Genomic DNA, 19713 nt, shown 5'->3' with positions numbered 1-19713 from the left:
TATTTTTTTTTTTACACATTAATATTGGCAGGGATTATTTTCTGACCTTCACATAATGCACTCAAAGCCAATCTGGCCATGATTTGTTCCTTGCTGCCTGTCCTCATTTCTTTTTAGCACTTTCCCACTCGTGCTGTAATGCACACTAGACCTTCTCTCTGGAGATTCCTTTAGTGTTGCTGGATCCCTTTGTGCTCATAACTTCTTATTACTACGCTGCTCTCCTTTTTCAGTGCTCTCTGTCTTGCTGCCTTAGCATGACATCATCCAGAAACACGTGCATATAGACTATGCTAATGGAGATTTATTACATACTTCTGATTAATTTATGTCTTCAGACACATGTCTTTGTGTGAGTTACAGGGCAATTAGTGCATTGTAAGCTAACATGCAATTTCATTTAATAAGATGTCTTAACCTACCTGCCCACATCTTCCTGTTAATGAATGCTAGGAATGACACATTCCCCAATAGGATACATGTCTTTGAAAAGTATGTTCTAATCATTGGATAGATGAGTGACCCCTTACAGCTCATCATAAAGATATTACAAGTTATTGATTGGGGTATGTAGGCCTGGGGCTGCAGGAAATTGCTCTTGCAGCATATTCTCTGTCTGGCAGACCCAGTCTCTTCAGTTCCTATAAATTCTGAGCATCTAGAATTTCATGCAGAGAAAGCTTTTCCTGTTTAGCACTAAGGTTTCATGGAATAATGCAGAAGTTGACACATTTGCAACAACAGCTAGGCTCAGTACCTAAACATCATGTCTTTGTATATATACAGTGTTTGTTAATATACTGAAAGCATTCACCCTGGCTCTCATGGTGATTTGTGTTTTTGATATGAAAGTCTTGTGGTATAAAAAGGAAATTTTATTGAGCAGACTTATATTAAACAGGATTAAATAAAGCAGAAGTTTAGTATCAAATTGACACTAACAGTCCAAAGCAATAACATTTTGTTTCATAATTTCTTTTGTTCTGTAGTTGGCATTAAAGGCTGCTTCATTGCTAGCCTCACCTATCTGTTAAAAAAAAATGTTAATTTGTCTGTATAGATAAGCAATACAATAGATAATATAAATCTAGCCATCTCATTTTCTTTTTTTTGTAAGTTGCAATTTTTATTGCTTTGTTGTAAAGTTAACAAGGCATATTAAGACCGTCCACACAATTGTTCATACGTCATCATTAGTGAAAAAAAATAGCAGAGAACATAAGAAAAAAAAAAGGTATTACTGGGAAGAAAAAGGAGAAAAATACCATAGGAGTACTTGGCTGTGGCTATATGGGGTGCATAAGTTTGTGGTTAAACTTAATGTGAAAGTAATTCCCAAGGGGACTATACTATAAGATATTGGGGCGGCGGTTTATTCTGTAACCGGGCCAAACCATATTCAAATTGTTTGAAGTTTTAACCCTCTGTTTTCACATCTGAGAGGGCTGGAATGGTGGGTGTCTTCCATTTAGCTATGATAGAAATGCGGGCAACCAAGAGTACCTGGTTGACCAGCTTTTGTGTATGTTTAAAGAGTTGTTAAAAGGCCTTCTCCAAGAGAAAAGTGAGGATGTCCTTATCTAGGGTTAGGAACGTGATCTGGTGCAATAGTGTCAAGACCTCATCCCAAAATTGTTGTATTATAGGGCAAAGCCAAAAAAATGTGGGATGGTCCCCCAGCTGTCCGCATCCCCTCCAGCAATTGTGTGTAGTTTCTGGAAACAGTGCATGGAGCTTAAACTGGTGTGTGGTACCAGAACATGATTATTTTATAAATATTTTTTTGTTGCCTTACACAAGTAATCCCTCTTTTCATGTTGTTCCATATGGCTTCCCATTCATTTTCATCAATTACTTAATGTAGGTATCCCACTTTTGCATGTTATTTTATACATAATATAGCTCTCCCCCTAAAGGGATTGGCTAATAGTTTGTAAATAGTCAAAATCAGGCCTTTTTGGGGGAGGCCATGGACCACTAGGTGAAAGAAGTGAGGGGATCTCCTCTTTCTGCTAACAATATAGGGGTAAAAAAGTGTTTTAGCTAAAGGTATTCGTACCACAGTAAGGAAAAGCCTGGAGCTTTATTGTTCAGGGTCTCCCATGATGGGAACCTACCATTTACTTAGTCAGTCATGTCTTGTACGGCAAAGAAAGGGGTACATTTCTCTAACAACTTATTCTTTTATTTTCCCAGTTTATTAAAGCATGCAAGATTTTCAGCCTTATTGAGAATAAGTGGAACAATATCTTGCTGGTGCCCAAATTTTTTTCTGTGACAAAATGAAAATGTCACTATTCGGTTTGAGGTTTTTCATAAGTAAGCTAGTGTTCAGAAAAAAATTTCAAAAAGCCGCTTGTGTTTTGTTATTGCTTAAGGTGGCCATACATGCAATGGTCTTACCATTTTTGTAAGATATTCGGTGTGTATGGTGGGAGATGAGGCAATTGATATCGGAAAGGCCTTGGATATTGGTTATCTCGTCAATCAGGCGGCGTGGAAAATTTTTATAATTTTTGAGCTCTGAATGTTAATGGAGGGTATGAACGATGTTGTAGGAAAGGTTAATAATTGTAAAGTGCATGGCCACTATTAGTCTGTGCCTGTGTAGGGATTTAGATAATTGCAGAACTTCTCTGCCTACATCAGGCATGCATAGTTGGGGCTAGTAACTGACTAAAGCTGGCCATTCACGCACCGATGATATCGCATGAAACCTCATTTTGTACGATATTCGGTGTGTGTAAGGCGATTCGGCAAGGTGACCGATATCGCAAAAGGCTGCGGATAATGGTCGACTTGCCGATCGGGCGGGTTAACAGATTTCGATCGGGCGCCATTTTAGGCGCCTGAGCAAAATCTACCTTCAGGGCTGAATTGGCAGAAGGAGATAGAAATCCTATTGTTTCTACCTCCATATCTGACGATTCAGCCCTGAACGTCTGTGGAGGGTGGGAACGATCCATCGGTCGCATGAAAGATAGAAAATCACCACGTATGTGGCCACCTTAAGGGTAAGAACCCATGGAGTGGTTTAGTCACCTGCAATAGATCTCTATCATGGGCCACTGACCACTCCAAAATGGCTTTACAGCGGCAACAATAGGGGGCTGATTTACTTACCCACGAACGGGTCGAAATGAGTCCGATTGCGTTTTTTTCGTAATGATCGGTATTTTGCGATTTTTTCGTATGTTTTGCGATTTTTTTCGGATTCTTTACGAATTTTTAGTTACCAATACGATTTTTGCGTAAAAACGCGAGTTTTTCGTATCCATTACGAAAGTTGCGTAAAAAGTTGCACATTTTTCGTAGCGTTAAAACTTACGCGAAAAGTTGCGCATTTTTCGTAGCGTTAAAACTTACGCGAAACTTTGCACCTTTTAAGTTTTAACGCTACGAAAAATGCGCAACTTTTCGCGTAAGTTTTAACGCTACGAAAAATGCGCAACTTTTTACGCAACTTTCGTAATGGATACGAAAAACTCGCGTTTTTACGCAAAAATCGTATTGGTAACGAAAAATTCGTAAAGAATCCGAAAAAATCGCAAAACATACGAAAAAGTCGCAAAATGTTCGTTTTCAAGTCGGAACTTTTCCAATTCGGGTCGGATTCGTGGGTTAGTAAATCAGCCCCTAGGTGTCGCTGGTGGAAAGCCCTCTGCATCACTTTGGTAATCCAAAGTTGTGCAAAGTTTCCTCCTGCAGGCAACTTCATGCGACTTCGAAAAATGAAGTGATGCCAAGGGCTTCCTACCTACGGCTCCTAATGTTGCCACTGTAAAGCCATTTCTGAGTGCTCCGTGGGTTCTTACCCTAAAGGGGGCACATTGAAGTAGAAAGAGATTTAAATTTTAACATCACAAACCGATAAAACCAAAAATAAAATTTACTTTTTTTTATGTAAAGCTAGAAATTGAGATTTGAGTTCCAATTAAAATTTTCATTGAAGATTGTTGATTGATTTTTTTTCTGCTCATCCTTTTCCCCAATAAGAGCAAACTGAGTAGTCAGCATTGTGATTTGTTCAGGCAATTTGCTTAACTGTGAGCTCTCGGGGTCTAGTTCAGTGCGTGAATTTTCTTTTCATTTTGCCTGTTTTAGCTGGAGTTCTGACGTATCCTATTTCTTTTGTGTGCAAGTTCCCTTGTTGTAGCAATCACTACAGCACTGTCTCCATGGCTGGCAAACTTAGTGGATTAGTTTCCCTATCTACTGCAAACACCAGGTTGATTACTTAATGGTTTAAAGCTTTGTGACGTATTGATTACAAGCGTTGTAGCTTCCTTTCTTTATAAACTACTAGATGTTTGCTTCTGTAAAAAAAAACAAAAAAACTAAAATGTGTGGGTCAGTTTTCAGCTGACTTGAGAGCTGTTTAGTATCATGTGCTGTATTTGAGAATGACAGGAGTTGCGATTTCATTTTGGAACTTCTGCCTATGTATGAATGACACCTAAGTTTTGAGATATATTAATTTAATGCCATCATTGTTTCACCTGTCTGTACTAATACTGTATGTTCAGCATATGTAAGAAATATGTACCCTCATTAAATAATAGCATATATCAGGGTTTTAGATGTCATTGAAAGGGTTCTATTACAGGCCATATGGACAATGCTTTTATACATTACAACAGAGAGTAGTTACATAGTGTTGAAAAAAGAAAAAAAAAGTTCAACCCATCCAAGTAAACCCAGCACACACAACCTATACTTACCAATCTATACACTCACATACATAAAATATATATACAACCACTAATACTAACTGTAGATATTAGTATCACAATAGCCTTGCATATTCTGCTTGTTTAAAAACTTATCCAGGCCCCTCTTAAAGGCACTAACAGAATTTGACATTACCACATCTCTAGGAAGGGCATTCCAAAACCTCACTGCCCTCACCGTGAAAAGCTCCGTTCCTCTAATCTAAAGGGGTAACCTCGGGTGAGTTGATTGTTTTTATGGGAAAAAAGAACACCCCCTATCTGCTTATATTCCCCTCTAATGTACTTGTACAGAATAATCATGTCCCCTCGCAAGTGCCTCTTTTCCAGAGAAAACAACCCCAACCTCTTATATTGTAGTGTCACCCACTGTGACCTACAGCACTTATATTTGCCCATTTGTATCTGTTAGTTACCCCTCCCATATAGATAAGCTCTACGGGGCAGGGACCTCCTTCATCTTGTGTTTCTGACTCTTATTGCAACTGTACCTTGTATTTATTGTTGTACTTTGTATTTATCCATTATCTTCAACCCCCTGTGTGTATTAATGAATTCTACTGTACAGCGCTGCGTACATAAGTAGCGCTTTATAAATAAAGATATACATACATACATACATACATACATACATACAACCTCGACAGTCTAACCTCATAGTAAATTAAATATTCCATCCCCTTTACCAGTTTAGTTGCACGTCTCTGCACTCTCTCCAGCTCATTAATATCCTTCTTAAGGACTGGAGCCCAAAACTGCACCGCATACTCAATGTAAGTCCTTACCAGGGACCTATAAAGAATTAAAAAATTATGTTTTCATCCCTTGAGTCAATGCCCTTTTTTATACAAGACAGCACTTTACTTGCTTTAGTAGCCACAGAATGACACTGCCTGGAATTAGACAACTTGTTATCTACAAAAACCCCTAGATCCTTCTCCATTAAGGATCTCCCCAACACACTACCATTCAGTAGATAGTTCGCGTTTATATTCTTTCTGTATAACTTTGCACTTGTCAACATTGAACCTCATTTTCCAGTTTGCTGGCCAGTTTTCCAATTTTGTCAAATCGCTCTGCAAAGCGGCAGCAACCTGCATGGACCTTATAGTTTTGCACAATTTAGTGTCATCAGCAAAAATAGAAATAGTACTCTCTATGCTGACCTCCAGGTCATTAATAAACAAGTTAAAAAGCAAAGGACCAAGGACTGACCCCTGCGGTACTCCACTAACCACACTGGTCCAATTAGAAAATGTTCCATTTACCACCACTCTTTGTAATATATCCTTCAGCCAGTTCTCTATCCAATTACAAATATTATGTTCTAGGCCAATATTCCTTAATTTGATCATAAACCTTCTGTGAGGTACTGTATCAAATGCTTTAGCAAAGTCCAAGTAGATGACATCAACTGCCATTCCAGCATCGAGGTTCCTGCTCACCTCCTCATAAAAGGCGACTAAATTAGTCTGGCAAGATCTGTTACGCATAAAACCATGCTGGCACAGACTTATAGTATTGTGAACGGCAATGTATTCAAGTACCCTATCCCTTATTACCCCTTCCAAAATCTTTCCTACTACTGATGTCAGACTAACAGGCCTATAGTTTTCAGGCTGAGAACGGGATCCCTTTTTAAATAACGGCACCACATTAGCAATTCGCCAGTCTCTCTGCACCATGCCAGACCTCAATGAATCCTGAAAAAGTATGTGAAAATGCTTGGCAATCACAGCGCTCAGCTCATTTAATACCCTGGGATGAATCCCATCCGGTCCTGGACCTTTGTTTACCTTTACATGGTCAAGTCTCTTTTGAATTTCCTCCCGAGTGACCCATGCGTCAGTAGCTAAATTACTAGAACTGTGCATATTAAAAGGGAAGCCTTCATTATTTTTATAATGCACATGTTTCAGTGAGTTATGTGACTAAGCACCCTTTATAACTGATGACATCCCTAAACACCATTTATAAGGATCAGAGGTGCACCAAGTTGGATGGGTGTCCTAGCCGATCCGATTGGCCACATGAATGAATGCATGCACACGCGGGGACGCTGTAGAGGGGGGAGCAGGGCTGGGTAAGAGATCCCGGACTAGGGGTAGGCACAGAGGTACCTGTCTAGCGCCCCCTCACTATTGCGCCCTAGGCAAGTTCCTCTTCTGCCTACCCCTAGTTCCGGCCCTGATAATTATATAATTTGCAGGAATCTGATAGTTCTTGTTTATTTTCAAAATATCATACTCCAAAGAAACAACCTGTAAAATATATTTTTATAACTAAGTATAGTCAAAATCGATACTTAATGTAGTTATTTGTGCCACTCATAGTAGTAGTAGTTTTTTTTTCAAAGTACGAGGATATAAAAAGTCACTTCACAGTGATAGAACTTGGCCTTTGGCCTCCTATCTTTATATAATCAACTTCCTTCTTACTAAGGAGTTCAGAGATCAACTGATGTAAAACTTGATCTTTAGCAAAGAGCTTTTCTGCACGTGTATAAGTCATAACCTGGCACACCTTGTCTTTATATTGTGTAAGGATGCAGGTGTAATATATATATATATATATATATATATATATATATATATATATATATATACTGAATGGAACTGGGTGGTGGAGGAAAAGAGATGCTTTGCAATTGCCTTCAGCAGCTCGTACTTTAGTGCAGTTGCAAAAATTAAAGGAAAGATCTAATTGGTTGCTGTGGATTACTGAAGTAGATGGCCTCAGACTTTGTGCCTGCAAACATGCCGCCTTAGGCTAATGGCACACAAGGCTTTTTTCCTACTGCGTAGAGATGGAAGCAGAGAAAAAGCCATCCAAACTGATCCACTTCCTCCTGTAAGTACACTTACAGGCACTGTGGCAGTTTGTGTGTGTGTACAAACCAAGTGAATTTCAGAAATTTGAATATATGCATCTTCATTCCAAAATCCGCTCCATGTGTGCACACAGGACTATGCTGTGCCTGTCAAACATACATGAGCGAGCAGATACACTTGAATCTGCTTTTTCTCTGTCTGCTTTTTTTTTTTTTTTTTTTTTGCCCAGGAGGATAAACAGCCTTATGTGCAATAAGCCTTCTACTAAACCAAATAGGTCTGTGTATTTTCTTACTACCCCTGGATCTATATCTGTGAGACTGTTATTACAATTTTATATTTATTATATATATAGAGGTATGGGATCTGTTATCTGGCCATTTCCCATAGACTCCATTTTAATCAAATAAGTGATATATTCAAAAATTATTACTCTGTAATAAAACGGTACATTAATTAAAAAAAATTACAAGGGGTAAAAAAAAAAGTTTTGTCTGAAAAAAATTGATTCTCACTATAGTAGAAAAGTGTTTTGGGGAGGGGGTGGAGTGATTTGCCTCAGTTTAGAAAGTATTCTATTTTTCTGCTTTCATGAAGAAGTGTAAATCTTTGGTTTCCAAATGTGTCTCTTCTGTCGTCTTGTAGTTTGATGAAACTGTTCGGTGATTATCTCATGAGGGTTAATGGCAAGATCTTTGACCCATTTTATAGGAATGATTCTGTGTTTTCACTAAACACTTGTAGCTCAGTGACGCCTTGGGAGTGGAAGAGAGAGGCGCTGAATCATACTAATTTGCCATACTATTTGCCTGATTATATAAAAACAGGGCTGCCAGTAACCATGTAGCAGTAAAATCTATCTGCTTCAACACTGATAGATTTATGGTTAAATAAAAATTCCCTTGTGTTCAAGTAGTAGTCATTTTCAATAGACTTGCACTGTGAAAAGTTTTCCTGCAGTATGGAAAAACATCTTACTTTGTTTGACTGATAAGATAAAGACCAGACTTGCAAGCTTTTGGCCTATATATAATGGGATTATGTGCTCTAAGGGTGGTGGCACATGGAACAAGGCAACTTCGGATGACTTTGGAAAAACAAAGTTTTGTGTATATTTTGCAACTGGTGCTTCACTTTATCACCGGTGGGAAAGCATTCAGTGGAGATTGTGTTGCCCACGGTAGACCAGATTTTATTTTTTGTCTATTCAACTTCAATGGGCGTCAGGGAGGGGTAGGACAACAGTCTCCACTGTAAGCAAGCTTACAGTGTGTACAAGGACATTATTCCTTGATGCATGCTCATCTTTAATAAGTTTTTAATATTTTTACTTAATTTTCATATAATGGAGTGCATTACAAAGAGTCTCATAGGCAGAGTTGGTAATTTAGGTTTTAATGCTTAGAGTTGCTATGGTGCTTGTTATGTTTTTAGATCTATTCCTCCGGTGGCCACTAGTATTAGCTGGAGAGGAGCTATACTGCATGTAAGATTTGTAATAGAAGTTGACTATTTCTATATCATATGCTATACCGTTAGTATAACAGATGGGTGGGTTCATATTCTGAGAACAGAAAGCTTTGGACCCATAGAATGGCCAACAGGCTGCTTATTTGTTTAAGAACGCCTGATATTGGCATTTAATATCTGCATGTGTATAAAAACAATTAGAGATGAGTACAGTGGGAGAACATATAGTAAATATACATAAATGGAGGGCACTCACTTAGCATGCAAAAAAAACCCCAGCAATGTAAGTATTTGGTGCAAAAAAAAACAAAAGCAGTACTGCTCAGATTGTTACCTACATACCAATTTTACAACACCAAATTACATTTCTTCACATTTAAATGGTAAATTATTTGCAATGTAAACAGTGTAATTTTGAAATAAAAGGTACAGCATAAAAATCAGAACTTCAAAAAAAAAAAAAAAATTTGCTCAAGTTGCTTTACTAAGCACTTTTGCAATTATTTTAACTTCAAAGCTATTTTGTTAATTGCCAGTATAATGACTTTTTTAACAGTGCCACCTGCTGGGTATTTTCTGTAACTGTAAGGTAGGAGACAGGGGAATACAGATATACTGTATGTCCTGATGTTACTCTGCTTGGTAAAAACCTTTTCTAACTCTTTCCTGAACTGAGCAACATCAGAACACTTCTCTGTTTTCCTTCTGAATGTATCTCTCTCCTCTCTCTCTTTCTGACCATACAGTTAATAAAAACTTAAATTGCTTTGAAACAAAAAAATAATATAAATTGCAAATGTGCTTTAGAAAAAAGTATTTTGAGCAAAAAATAAAAATAAAAAAAAAATATATTCTTTTAATAGGGCAGTGCGGGTACTAGCTAGAAAGATGCCATGAAAGCTCCAACAGATTTGATAGCTCTGTAGCTCAAAGAAAGGTAAAAGCTGTCCCCTGAAAGGCAAGTAGTGTACTACACACAATGTTGTAAAACATACAGTGGCTTGCAAAAGTATTCGGCCCCCTTGAACTTTTCCACATTTTGTCACATTACAGCCACAAACATGAATCAATTTTATTGGAATTCCACGTGAAAGACCAATACAAAGTGGTGTACACGTGAGAAGTAGAATGAAAATCATACATGATTCCAAACATTTTTTTACAAATAAATAACTGCAAAGTGGAGTGTGTGAAATTATTCAGCCCCCTGAGTCAATACTTTGTAGAAGCACTTTTTGCTGCAATTACAGCTGCCAGTCTTTTAGGGTATGTCTCTACCAGCTTTGCACATCTAGAGACTGAAATCCTTGCCCATTCTTCTTTGCAAAACAGCTCCAGCTCAGTCAGATTAGATGGACAGCGTTTGTGAACAGCAGTTTTCAGATCTTGCCACAGATTCTCGATTGGATTTAGATCTGGACTTTGACTGGGCCATTCTAACACATGGATATGTTTTGTTTTAAACCATTCCATTGTTGCCCTGGCTTTATGTTTAGGGTCGTTGTCCTGCTGGAAGGTGAACCTCCGCCCCAGTCTCAAGTCTTTTGCAGACTCCAAGAGGTTTTCTTCCAAGATTGCCCTGTATTTGGCTCCATCCATCTTCCCATCAACTCTGACCAGCTTCCCTGTCCCTGCTGAAGAGAAGCACCCCCAGAGCATGATGCTGCCACCACCATATGTGACAGTGGGGATGGTGTGTTCAGAGTGATGTGCAGTGTAAGTTTTCCGCCACACATAGCGTTTTGCATTTTGGCCAAAAAGTTCCATTTTGGTCTCATCTGACCAGAGCACCTTCTTCCACATGTTTGCTGTGTCCCCCACATGGCTTGTGGCAAACTGCAAACGGGACTTCTTATGGTTTTCTGTTAACAATGGCTTTCTTCTTGCCACTCTTCCATAAAGGCCAACTTTGTGCAGTGTACGACTAATAGTTGTCCTATGGACAGATTCCCCCACCTGAGCTGTAGATCTCTGCAGCTCCCCCAGAGTCACCATGGGCCTCTTGGCTGCATTTCTGATCAGCGCTCTCCTTGTTCTGCCTGTGAGTTTAGGTGGACGGCCTTGTCTTGGTAGGTTTACAGTTGTGCCATACTCCTTCCATTTATGAATGATCGCTTGAACAGTGCTCCGTGGGATGTTCAAAGCTTTGGAAATCTTTTTGTAGCTTAAGCCTGCTTTAAATTTCTCAATAACTTTATCCCTGGCCTGTCTGGTGTGTTCTTTGGACTTCATGGTGGTGTTGCTCCCAATATTCTCTTAGACAACCTCTGAGGCCGTCACAGAGCAGCTGTATTTGTACTGACATTAGATTATACACAGGTGCACTCTATTTAGTCATTAGCACTCATCAGGCAATGTCTATGGACAACTGACTGCACTGAGACCAAAGGGGGCTGAATAATTACGTACACCCCACTTTGCAGTTATTTATTTGTAAAAAATGTTTGGAATCATGTATGATTTTCGTTCCACTTCTCACGTGTACACCACTTTGTATTGGTCTTTCACGTGGAATTCCAATAAAATTGATTCATGTTTGTGGCTGTAATGTGACAAAATGTGGAAAAGTTCAAGGGGGCCGAATACTTTTGCAAGCCACTGTAGAGGTTCCAATTTACTGGTTTCCAAGAAAGACTTAAGATTTTCAGGTTTTTCAAACAACAAGTATATGAATCATATAACACTATTTTAGTACTGTAACATTCTTCATCCTCTTTATTTTTTACTTTACAAACCATACTGCAGACATTCACCAAAGTGCTCCATTTTGTCTTTCCTGGAAAATGTTCTGTCTCACCTGTGTAGCTGTTATTTATTGAAATTGCAGAATAATGAGTTGTGTGTTTTTTTTTTTTTTTTAAGAAACTGTACCAAGATCCCCGCTGTCAGGAATCACGGAGACACAGGTAAAACTAATGGGGGGGGGGAAGATCTGCTTGCTTTTAAACTTCTTTAGATTATCAAAAGGAGGACACCACCACATAATTCAGACTGAAAACCAAAGAGATCCTATCCCACTATTTCTCTGATGATTTGATATTTCTTAAAGGGGTGGTTTTCACCTTTAAGTAAACTTTTAGTATGTTATAGCATGACCAATTCTAAACGACTTTTAAATTGGTCTTCATTATTTATATAATATATATATAACACATTATTATTTTTTTTTTTATGGTTTGCTTCTGACTCTTTCTACTTTTGAAATGGGGGTCACTAGCAGCCAAAAACCTAGTAGTCTGTAAGGCTACAATTTTGTTATTGTCACTTATTTTTCTATTCAGGTCCTCTCCTATAAATATGAGTCTCTCATTAATGGAGGCACCCTGTGGCAAATGTATGAAATCTTCAGATATTCACTCACTTGCTCTCTGCAATGACTTTACTTCCCATCGTAGATGGTACAGTACCTGGGTTTTGCCATATACCGCGCTCTGGACTGGGGCCTTGATGAGAGTGAGGAGAGGGAGCTCAGTCCTCAGCTGGAGAAGCTTATCGATCTTATGGCTGATGGCGATTCAGAAGGTGTCACAGATGAAGGCTATGATGGACCAGAGGATGAGGATGAGGAGGGCCAGCCTCGACTTGTACGCAGTTTCTCTGCTGTGCTGCGGGTTTGTGCATCACGCCTACCAGAACCCCATGAAGCCCAGACACACTACCAAGCAGTCTGTAGAGCACTCTTTGCTGAGACTGTGGAGCTCAAAGCATTTCTGAGTGAGATCAGAGAGACCAAGGAGGTTAGTAGTTAAACAAGGAAATCAGGGCTCTGTGTGTTGAATCTGTTAGGTAACGTAAATTCTCCTTTCCCAGACACTGATGAAGTTACATACAGAAGAGACCGAGACAGATGGACTTGTAAATTTGCAGAACACTGATTGGGTGAGTAGAAACCGATGCTCCGCTACAGCATTTATGTGCTTACCCTTTGCGTTTTAAACGTGTTGTGCCATATAAAATGTCTAAAACTTTTTTGTCTGATGTGCTGTATGTCAAAATCTATGTTCAGTCTATTACATTCTAAGATGTGTATTTTTGCTTGTATTGTATGGAGATGTTTCCCCAGTTTGATGCTTTTTTCGTTTGTAAGCATATGCATGTCACTTATGGTGGTGTCTGATGTACAGGCACGCCTGTGGGTACAGCTGATGAGAGACCTACGTCATGGAGTTCAGTTGAAGAAGGTCAGAGAGAAGACCTTTAACTCTCTACCCACTGAGTACCAGCTCACCCCTTTCGAAATGCTCATGCAGGACATCAGGGCACAGAAGTATAAGCTGCGCAAAGTCATGGTAAGTTTGGTGCCATGGATTTAACCATTTTTGCAGGGATAACATTTATAGGGCAACATACAAACAATTGTTGCTGTCCTCAGCTTGCCCCTTTGGCTAGGTCACACATTATGTCCCCAACTCACCCCTTTTGCTAGAGCACACACAAACTAGTGTTGCTATCCCGAATGCCACTTTTCCCCTCTAATTACCCCAAATTTTCTAGTTCTTGGTTCTACAAGTCTTGCCAAGAAATATTTTCATGGAGACAAGAAGGCCTTTTCTGGTCTTTAGCATGAAGAAAACACTGATTTCATACCAGTGGAAGGAACTAAATTTAATGAAGTACAGTGTTTGTCACTTTATATGTGGAAACAAAACTTTCAATATTAAGCAGCAATGTGTTAACTGAAAGCATCAGTAAGGTAACTAGTGAGTAGAGGCACTCTGTAGCCTCATTACCAGCACAACTTCGCTAGTACCAAATAAACCACACAAACACACTATTACATTGAGGCATATTCTTTCGAAGCTCATGTAAGTGAGTAAACCAGTTATTCTCTTTAATTTGCAGGTAGGAGGAGACATTCCTCCAAAGGTGAAGAAGGATGCCCATGAAGTTATCTTGGATTTTATTAGGTCGAGGCCACCTCTGAAACCGGTAACTATATTCAGCCCATTATTCTAAATCCATAGGCAAGAAGGGTGCAAAGTTACAAGTAAACTATTTAAGAATCACATACTTTTTCTCATAGGTTTCCAGTAGGAACCTGCCCCCAATGCCTCATAGACAGAGGAGTCTTCATGAGAAGATGCTTGAGGAAATTAAAAAAGAACCAAAACTGCGACCTGTGGATGCAAGTGGAAGGGGGCAAAAAGGTATGTAAAATATTAACAAAGCACAATGTTGTTGTTCTAGAACAGTGCTGTCCAACTTCTGTGGTACTGAGGGCCAGAATTTTTCTGGTCTACATGGTGGAGGGCCAATAATGGAAGCCAGTTTTGACCACTCCCCCTTTTTAAACTACACCCACTTTAAACCACACCCATGTTATCACAAGAGCTTTTAAGACCATAGCCACATTTATGGTGGTAGCACAGCTAAAACCCAAATGGTTGGTGTAGGGCAGGGGTGTCAAACTCAATTGCACAGAGGGCCAAAATTCAAAACACACTTAGGTTGCGGGCCGAACAGGATAAACATTTATTGAACACACTAAAATTCAGTTGTCTTTGCTCTTATATCAATTTATCAGAGCTGGACACCTCGCATCTTTTTATTGCCCCGTGTACCTGTGCCAGCAGCCATATTGCCCCATGTACCTGTGCAAGCAGCCATTATATTGCCCCCCATCTGTCCCTGTGGCAGCAGCAGCCAACACTATATATTACCCAATTTGGCCCCAGTTTGCAAAGAAATATAGCAGGAGTGCATGTGTATAAAAACAAAAACAACTAATAGTGCAAAACTGCTTGACAATAAGATTGTTTGATAGTGAGAAAGAGGTGCAGCCACCAAATAGAAGTGAAAAAGGGCTTATTCACTGTGCAAACCACCATAAACTGTTATGTCATATGCTCACCAGATGGCGATAGTAACTGGCCAAATGTATGAGGAATATCCAATACCAAGTTGCAGCCGTATCCTCAATGTAGGCACAAAAAGAGAAAAAACGGCAAATAGTGCAAGATTGTTTATTACAAAAAACTGCTAAATGAATGCTACTTACAAAATGCAGAAGATAAAATGGCCATCAAATTTTATCTTCTGCATTTTGTGCCTACATTGAGGATACGGCTGCAACTTGGTATTGGATATTCCTCATACATTTGGCCAGTTACTATTGCCATCTGGTGAGCATATGACATAACAGCATATGGTAGTTTGCACAGTGAATAAGCCCTTTTTCACTTCTATTTGGTGGCTGCACCTCTTTCTCACTATCAAACAATCTTATTGTCAAGCAGTTTTGCACTATTAGTTGTTTTTGTTTTTATACACATGCGCTCCTGCTATATTTCTTTGTAAGCGTTTGGGACCCAGTCAAAGGGGTTGATCGAAGGAGGAGCTGCAAGACTACGTTTTCACTGCTATTATTCACGGAACACTATTGGATCGAGAGCGCTGAGGACTGGGTATTGTATATACCACATCACATACACAATTTTTTGGCCCCAGTTTGTACCTATGCCAGCAGGCAGCAGCGGCCAAAAAATCATATATTGGCCCCAAATCATCTCTACCTGTGCCAGCAGCAAGTGCCAGAACTCCCCGGTTTCTCCTGCTTATATTTTCTCTCCACATTTTGTGACGCGCCAGCTGTGTCTCTGCCGTTTGAATGACGGTGTATGTGCGCGCCAACCCCTACTGTGCATGTGTCACAGCGCCAGTGTGATTAGAAGAGAGCGCGTCAGTATATAAAGGTACTTGCCGGCAAAGAGAGGGGTGGAGGAGCGCTCTTAAGCACAAATTAAGTTGCATAACACATGCGAGAGGGGTTTGGAAAGGGTAGTTTTAAAGAAGGCCAAGGAAATTAGTTTAAATCTGAAGCGCTGCATTATGGGATATGTAGTTTATTGTGTGGCGCTTCATATCGCCAGGCCATTAAAAACAATAATAATAAAATGAACTCGCGGGCCGGATATAATTACATGCCGGGCCGCGAGTTTGACACATATGGTGTAGGGATATCACCCTTCATTCATATGTGAAATAATTATATTAAGAGGCATATTAACACACACCCATAAATCCATATGCCTCCTCCTCCCATGTGGATAGCACAGCAACCTCCAGCATATAATTACACAACTTAGGGACCATATAATGACTATTTCCAAATGCTAACAAACTTCCAAAACAAACCCCTGCCAGGTTCACCTCCCACAGGCAGCACAGGGCAGACAGAGAAACACACATAGGCAGCATAGGGCAAGCAGGGTATGGCACACCCAGGGAGCATAGGGAAGGCAGAGTATGGCACACACAGGCAGCACAGGGAAGGCAGAGTGTGCACACACAGGCAGCATAGGGAAGGCAGAGTGTGCACACACAGGCAGCATAGGGAAGGCAGAGTGTGCACACACAGGCAGCATAGGGAAGGCAGTGTATGGCACAACACAGGCAGGGTAGGGTAGAGCATGCAGAGTATGGTGCACAGGCATTATAGGGCAGGCAGAATATGGCACACACAGGCAGCATAGGGCAGGCAGAGTATGGCACACACCGGCAGGGTAGAGTAGGCAGAGTATGGCACACAGGTAGCATAGGGCAGGCAGGGTAGAGTAGGCAGAGTATGGCACACAGGCGGCATAGGGCAGGCAGAGTATGGTGCACACACAGGCAGCATGCAGTGACACAATGCTGGCACTGCTCCTACATTCTGTCTGAGGTGTGAACAATCTGAGTGAACAGTTTGAGCCTGAAGTGTGAACAATGCAGGGATTAAAAGGTGTGAACAACACAGGGGATTACATGTTTAAACAATACAGGGCTTTACAGCCTGAATCTGAGGTGTGAACCATGTAGGGACCCAGTTAATCTCAGTACTGATACCATTTAAAGCTTACACAAAGGTAAGCAGTCACAGTAGCCAGACAGGTGGCGGGCCACTCAGAGGGGGGGTCACTGGCCGCATGTGACAGTTGGACAAAAAAATGTATTTTATAAAGCTAGATATTATAATTTAGAGCCAAATTATAATTTACAACAAGAGGTCCTTTGCACTCACCCATTATCAATATATATAGGACATTAAGACATTCTATGTATAAGGCTACCAAGAAATGCCCTCCTCTTTAAACAAAACTAGGGTTGTTTGTCCATATATTGCAATATACTTCAAGCTGGCCAACTAAGTCAAAGTCCTCCCCTCTGGCCAGTCCTAAACTCACTTTTATCTGATTCATTAAGAATTCTACTGCTTCATTATACATTTTATACAGGGGCTGAGTTTTACCTGCAATTTGCTTGCTTTCAGGGATAAAACCCCTAAATGGGTGCCAATTTATTAGCTCTAGATAGATGGCATGAGGTGAGTTAAGTATTAGGTAGATAGACATGGCTTGTAATGAAGTTTACGGTGAAGGCACATTGTATTAAGCAGAGGAGGGAATAATTCATATGAGTAGAAGCTTCTTAACCTTGTCTTTTATCCTACAGGTTTTGGCTCCCTGCCTTGTATTGTGGAAGCCTGTTCGAAGGACATAAAATCTACATCTTGCATTAACCTCTCAGTACCAGAACCTGCAGCCCCTCGACCACGGCCTCGAAAACTGCTTAAAGCCCCCACACTGGAAGAGATGGAGGAGATGAATCTGTCCGAGGTAAATTTAGAGCACATGGTTGCAGAGGTGCGTCTCACAGGAGGGTGCAGAAATCCTGTCTGTACTCCTGTTTCATGTGTTCCTCAAAACCATCACTGTTCTTCAGATTTTTCTAGACAAAAATGTTTCTATTACAGTTGTTTGCACTCTTGGTGAAAGTTTTTATTATGTTATGTTGTGGTTATTTTTGATTCTAGGAGGATGACTCTCCAAATTCAGAGGTCCGGAGGGTGATAAGTGCTCCTTTGCCACTTAAACGTGACCGCTCCTTCTCAGAGCAGGACTTATTGCAACTGCAGACTGAAATGGGACACGTTCCACAGCGAGTAAGTGCTCTGGGGCACCAGAGGACAGAAACAAGAGAGCGCTCGGGCAGCATGACCACCACTCACAGACCTTTAGGCAGGAGCTTAGGTAAGTTAATAATGTACCTTCTGCCCTAATGGCTCATTAGTCAGTACTTTCACAATAAAAAGGGGCAGAATGCACCTGCTTAGGCAGAGGCTGCCCAGAATTTTTTTTTCATGGGTCTCTCTATCTGCATTGCTTTAAAATGATGTATGGATGATTATTTGATTTGTATCCCTGCTTTATCCAATTGCAATTAACTGATTGGATAAGCTGAGATGTTAACAGGTCTGCATGATGAGACCACTCTTTCCCCTTTATACTGCTGTGTCCCAGGAGATAAATATGAAGGGAATTGTTATATAGGAGACCTGAAAATGTGTATTTCTGTCATTTTACTGTATTTAACCAATAGGCAGAACATGTCTAGAACAAAAGCCACATTCATTTGGTTCTTTTTGAACTAAAGTGTATATTGCTACTGTAATGTGGTAGAATGCATTTTATGTATAGTGTTGTGTAACAGTTTCATACAACAAAGTAAATGCCTCATATTGAAATGGTCTTTTAAATAGCATCCCAGAACACTCCTGGACTTAAAGGCACTTCCTCGTCTTCCCATGGCTCGCTCAGTTCTGTGCAGGAGTGGACAGAGCCAGATTCTGCATTAGACAGCAACTCCAAGCACAGGTGGCTGGTGAGTGATACATTCAGTCAACAGGAAAAGGATAAATGCTTAGAAGTAGGAATATAGGGGGGGAAAAAAGAAATGTATGCTATATGGAAATCTTAAGTGCTGCAGAGGGCTAATCTAAATATGGTGGAAATATCACTTATGTTTGTGTGTTAATGTTAGCATGCTTTATTAAGACTAAAACTGTAGAGGGCAGCATAGACCTTTTCTAACCTAATGGTGTTGGCATGATAAAGGCGCAGACATTACATACAGTAAATTTATGGTTTGAATTGTGCAGGAGTTCAGTCACCCGGTGGACACACTTGCCCTAACAGTGGAAGAGGTAATCAATGTCCGCAGGGTCCTTGTAAAGGCTGAGATGGAAAAATTCCTACAGACCAAAGAACTTTACAGCAATTTAAAGAAAGGCAAGGTACGGAAGTCAGAGTACTAACAGCACATCCAAACCTAAACAATTATAGCATAAAATGTTTTGTAAAAGTGATTGTGGGGAATAAGATATATTTTTTTGTTTTGATTACCGGTAACTTGGGATCATTACCAAGCTATGCCGTTACTACAAAGTTTAAAGAAGTATTTCTTTTTAAATGACCCCTTTGTCATGGAAAATTTAGAAGGGATAACTTACACTGTAGTGTTACAATCCTCTTAGAAGAACACCACATGGGGCATGAACTATTGGTCAATTGGGCATGATCTGATGTTTCTGGAAAATTAGTAGTGGAAAAGAGCTGGAAATGGAATTCTAAATGTTTCCTTAAAGCCTGTACAGAGAGACATCATTGAACTATCACAGCCTAGTTATTCCCCACTTCTACAAGAAATACCACAGTGGTTCTTTACAGCAAAGAAGAGTCTTACAACCTATAATGTTGACAGAAATCCATGCAGGGTACTAACTGGATGACCCTTTATGCAACAGACATTGGGGCTCATATATCAACAGTGGGCAAATTTGCCCATAGGCAGTAGCCCATAGCAAGCGATCAGTGATAGGCCTTTGTTTCAGCCAACCGCAGGTAGAACAATGAATTTGATTGGTT

General features: G+C 40.1%; 1 protein-coding gene across 2 annotated transcripts in view; it reads left to right on the top strand.

Annotated features, from left to right (window-relative positions):
* Nucleotides 1-19713, top strand: part of spire2 (spire-type actin nucleation factor 2) — a 36363-nt gene that overhangs the window by 8038 nt on the left and 8612 nt on the right. For both annotated transcript variants that reach the window (XM_004913632.4, XM_002933684.3), the window contains exons 2-11: nucleotides 11894-11937; nucleotides 12427-12768; nucleotides 12842-12910; nucleotides 13156-13320; nucleotides 13874-13960; nucleotides 14055-14178; nucleotides 17462-17625; nucleotides 17823-18039; nucleotides 18549-18670; nucleotides 18948-19082. In XM_004913632.4, coding sequence (XP_004913689.1) covers nucleotides 12427-12768; nucleotides 12842-12910; nucleotides 13156-13320; nucleotides 13874-13960; nucleotides 14055-14178; nucleotides 17462-17625; nucleotides 17823-18039; nucleotides 18549-18670; nucleotides 18948-19082 — 1425 coding nt within the window. In that variant the 5' untranslated portion in view covers nucleotides 11894-11937. The remainder of the gene's footprint in view (nucleotides 1-11893; nucleotides 11938-12426; nucleotides 12769-12841; nucleotides 12911-13155; nucleotides 13321-13873; nucleotides 13961-14054; nucleotides 14179-17461; nucleotides 17626-17822; nucleotides 18040-18548; nucleotides 18671-18947; nucleotides 19083-19713) is intronic.

This window comes from Xenopus tropicalis, chromosome 4 (assembly GCF_000004195.4).
Source record: "Xenopus tropicalis strain Nigerian chromosome 4, UCB_Xtro_10.0, whole genome shotgun sequence".
Lineage (NCBI taxonomy): Eukaryota > Metazoa > Chordata > Amphibia > Anura > Pipidae > Xenopus > Xenopus tropicalis.
Note: the sequence above shows the minus strand (reverse complement) of the source record. Positions and strands in the feature narration are given on the sequence as shown.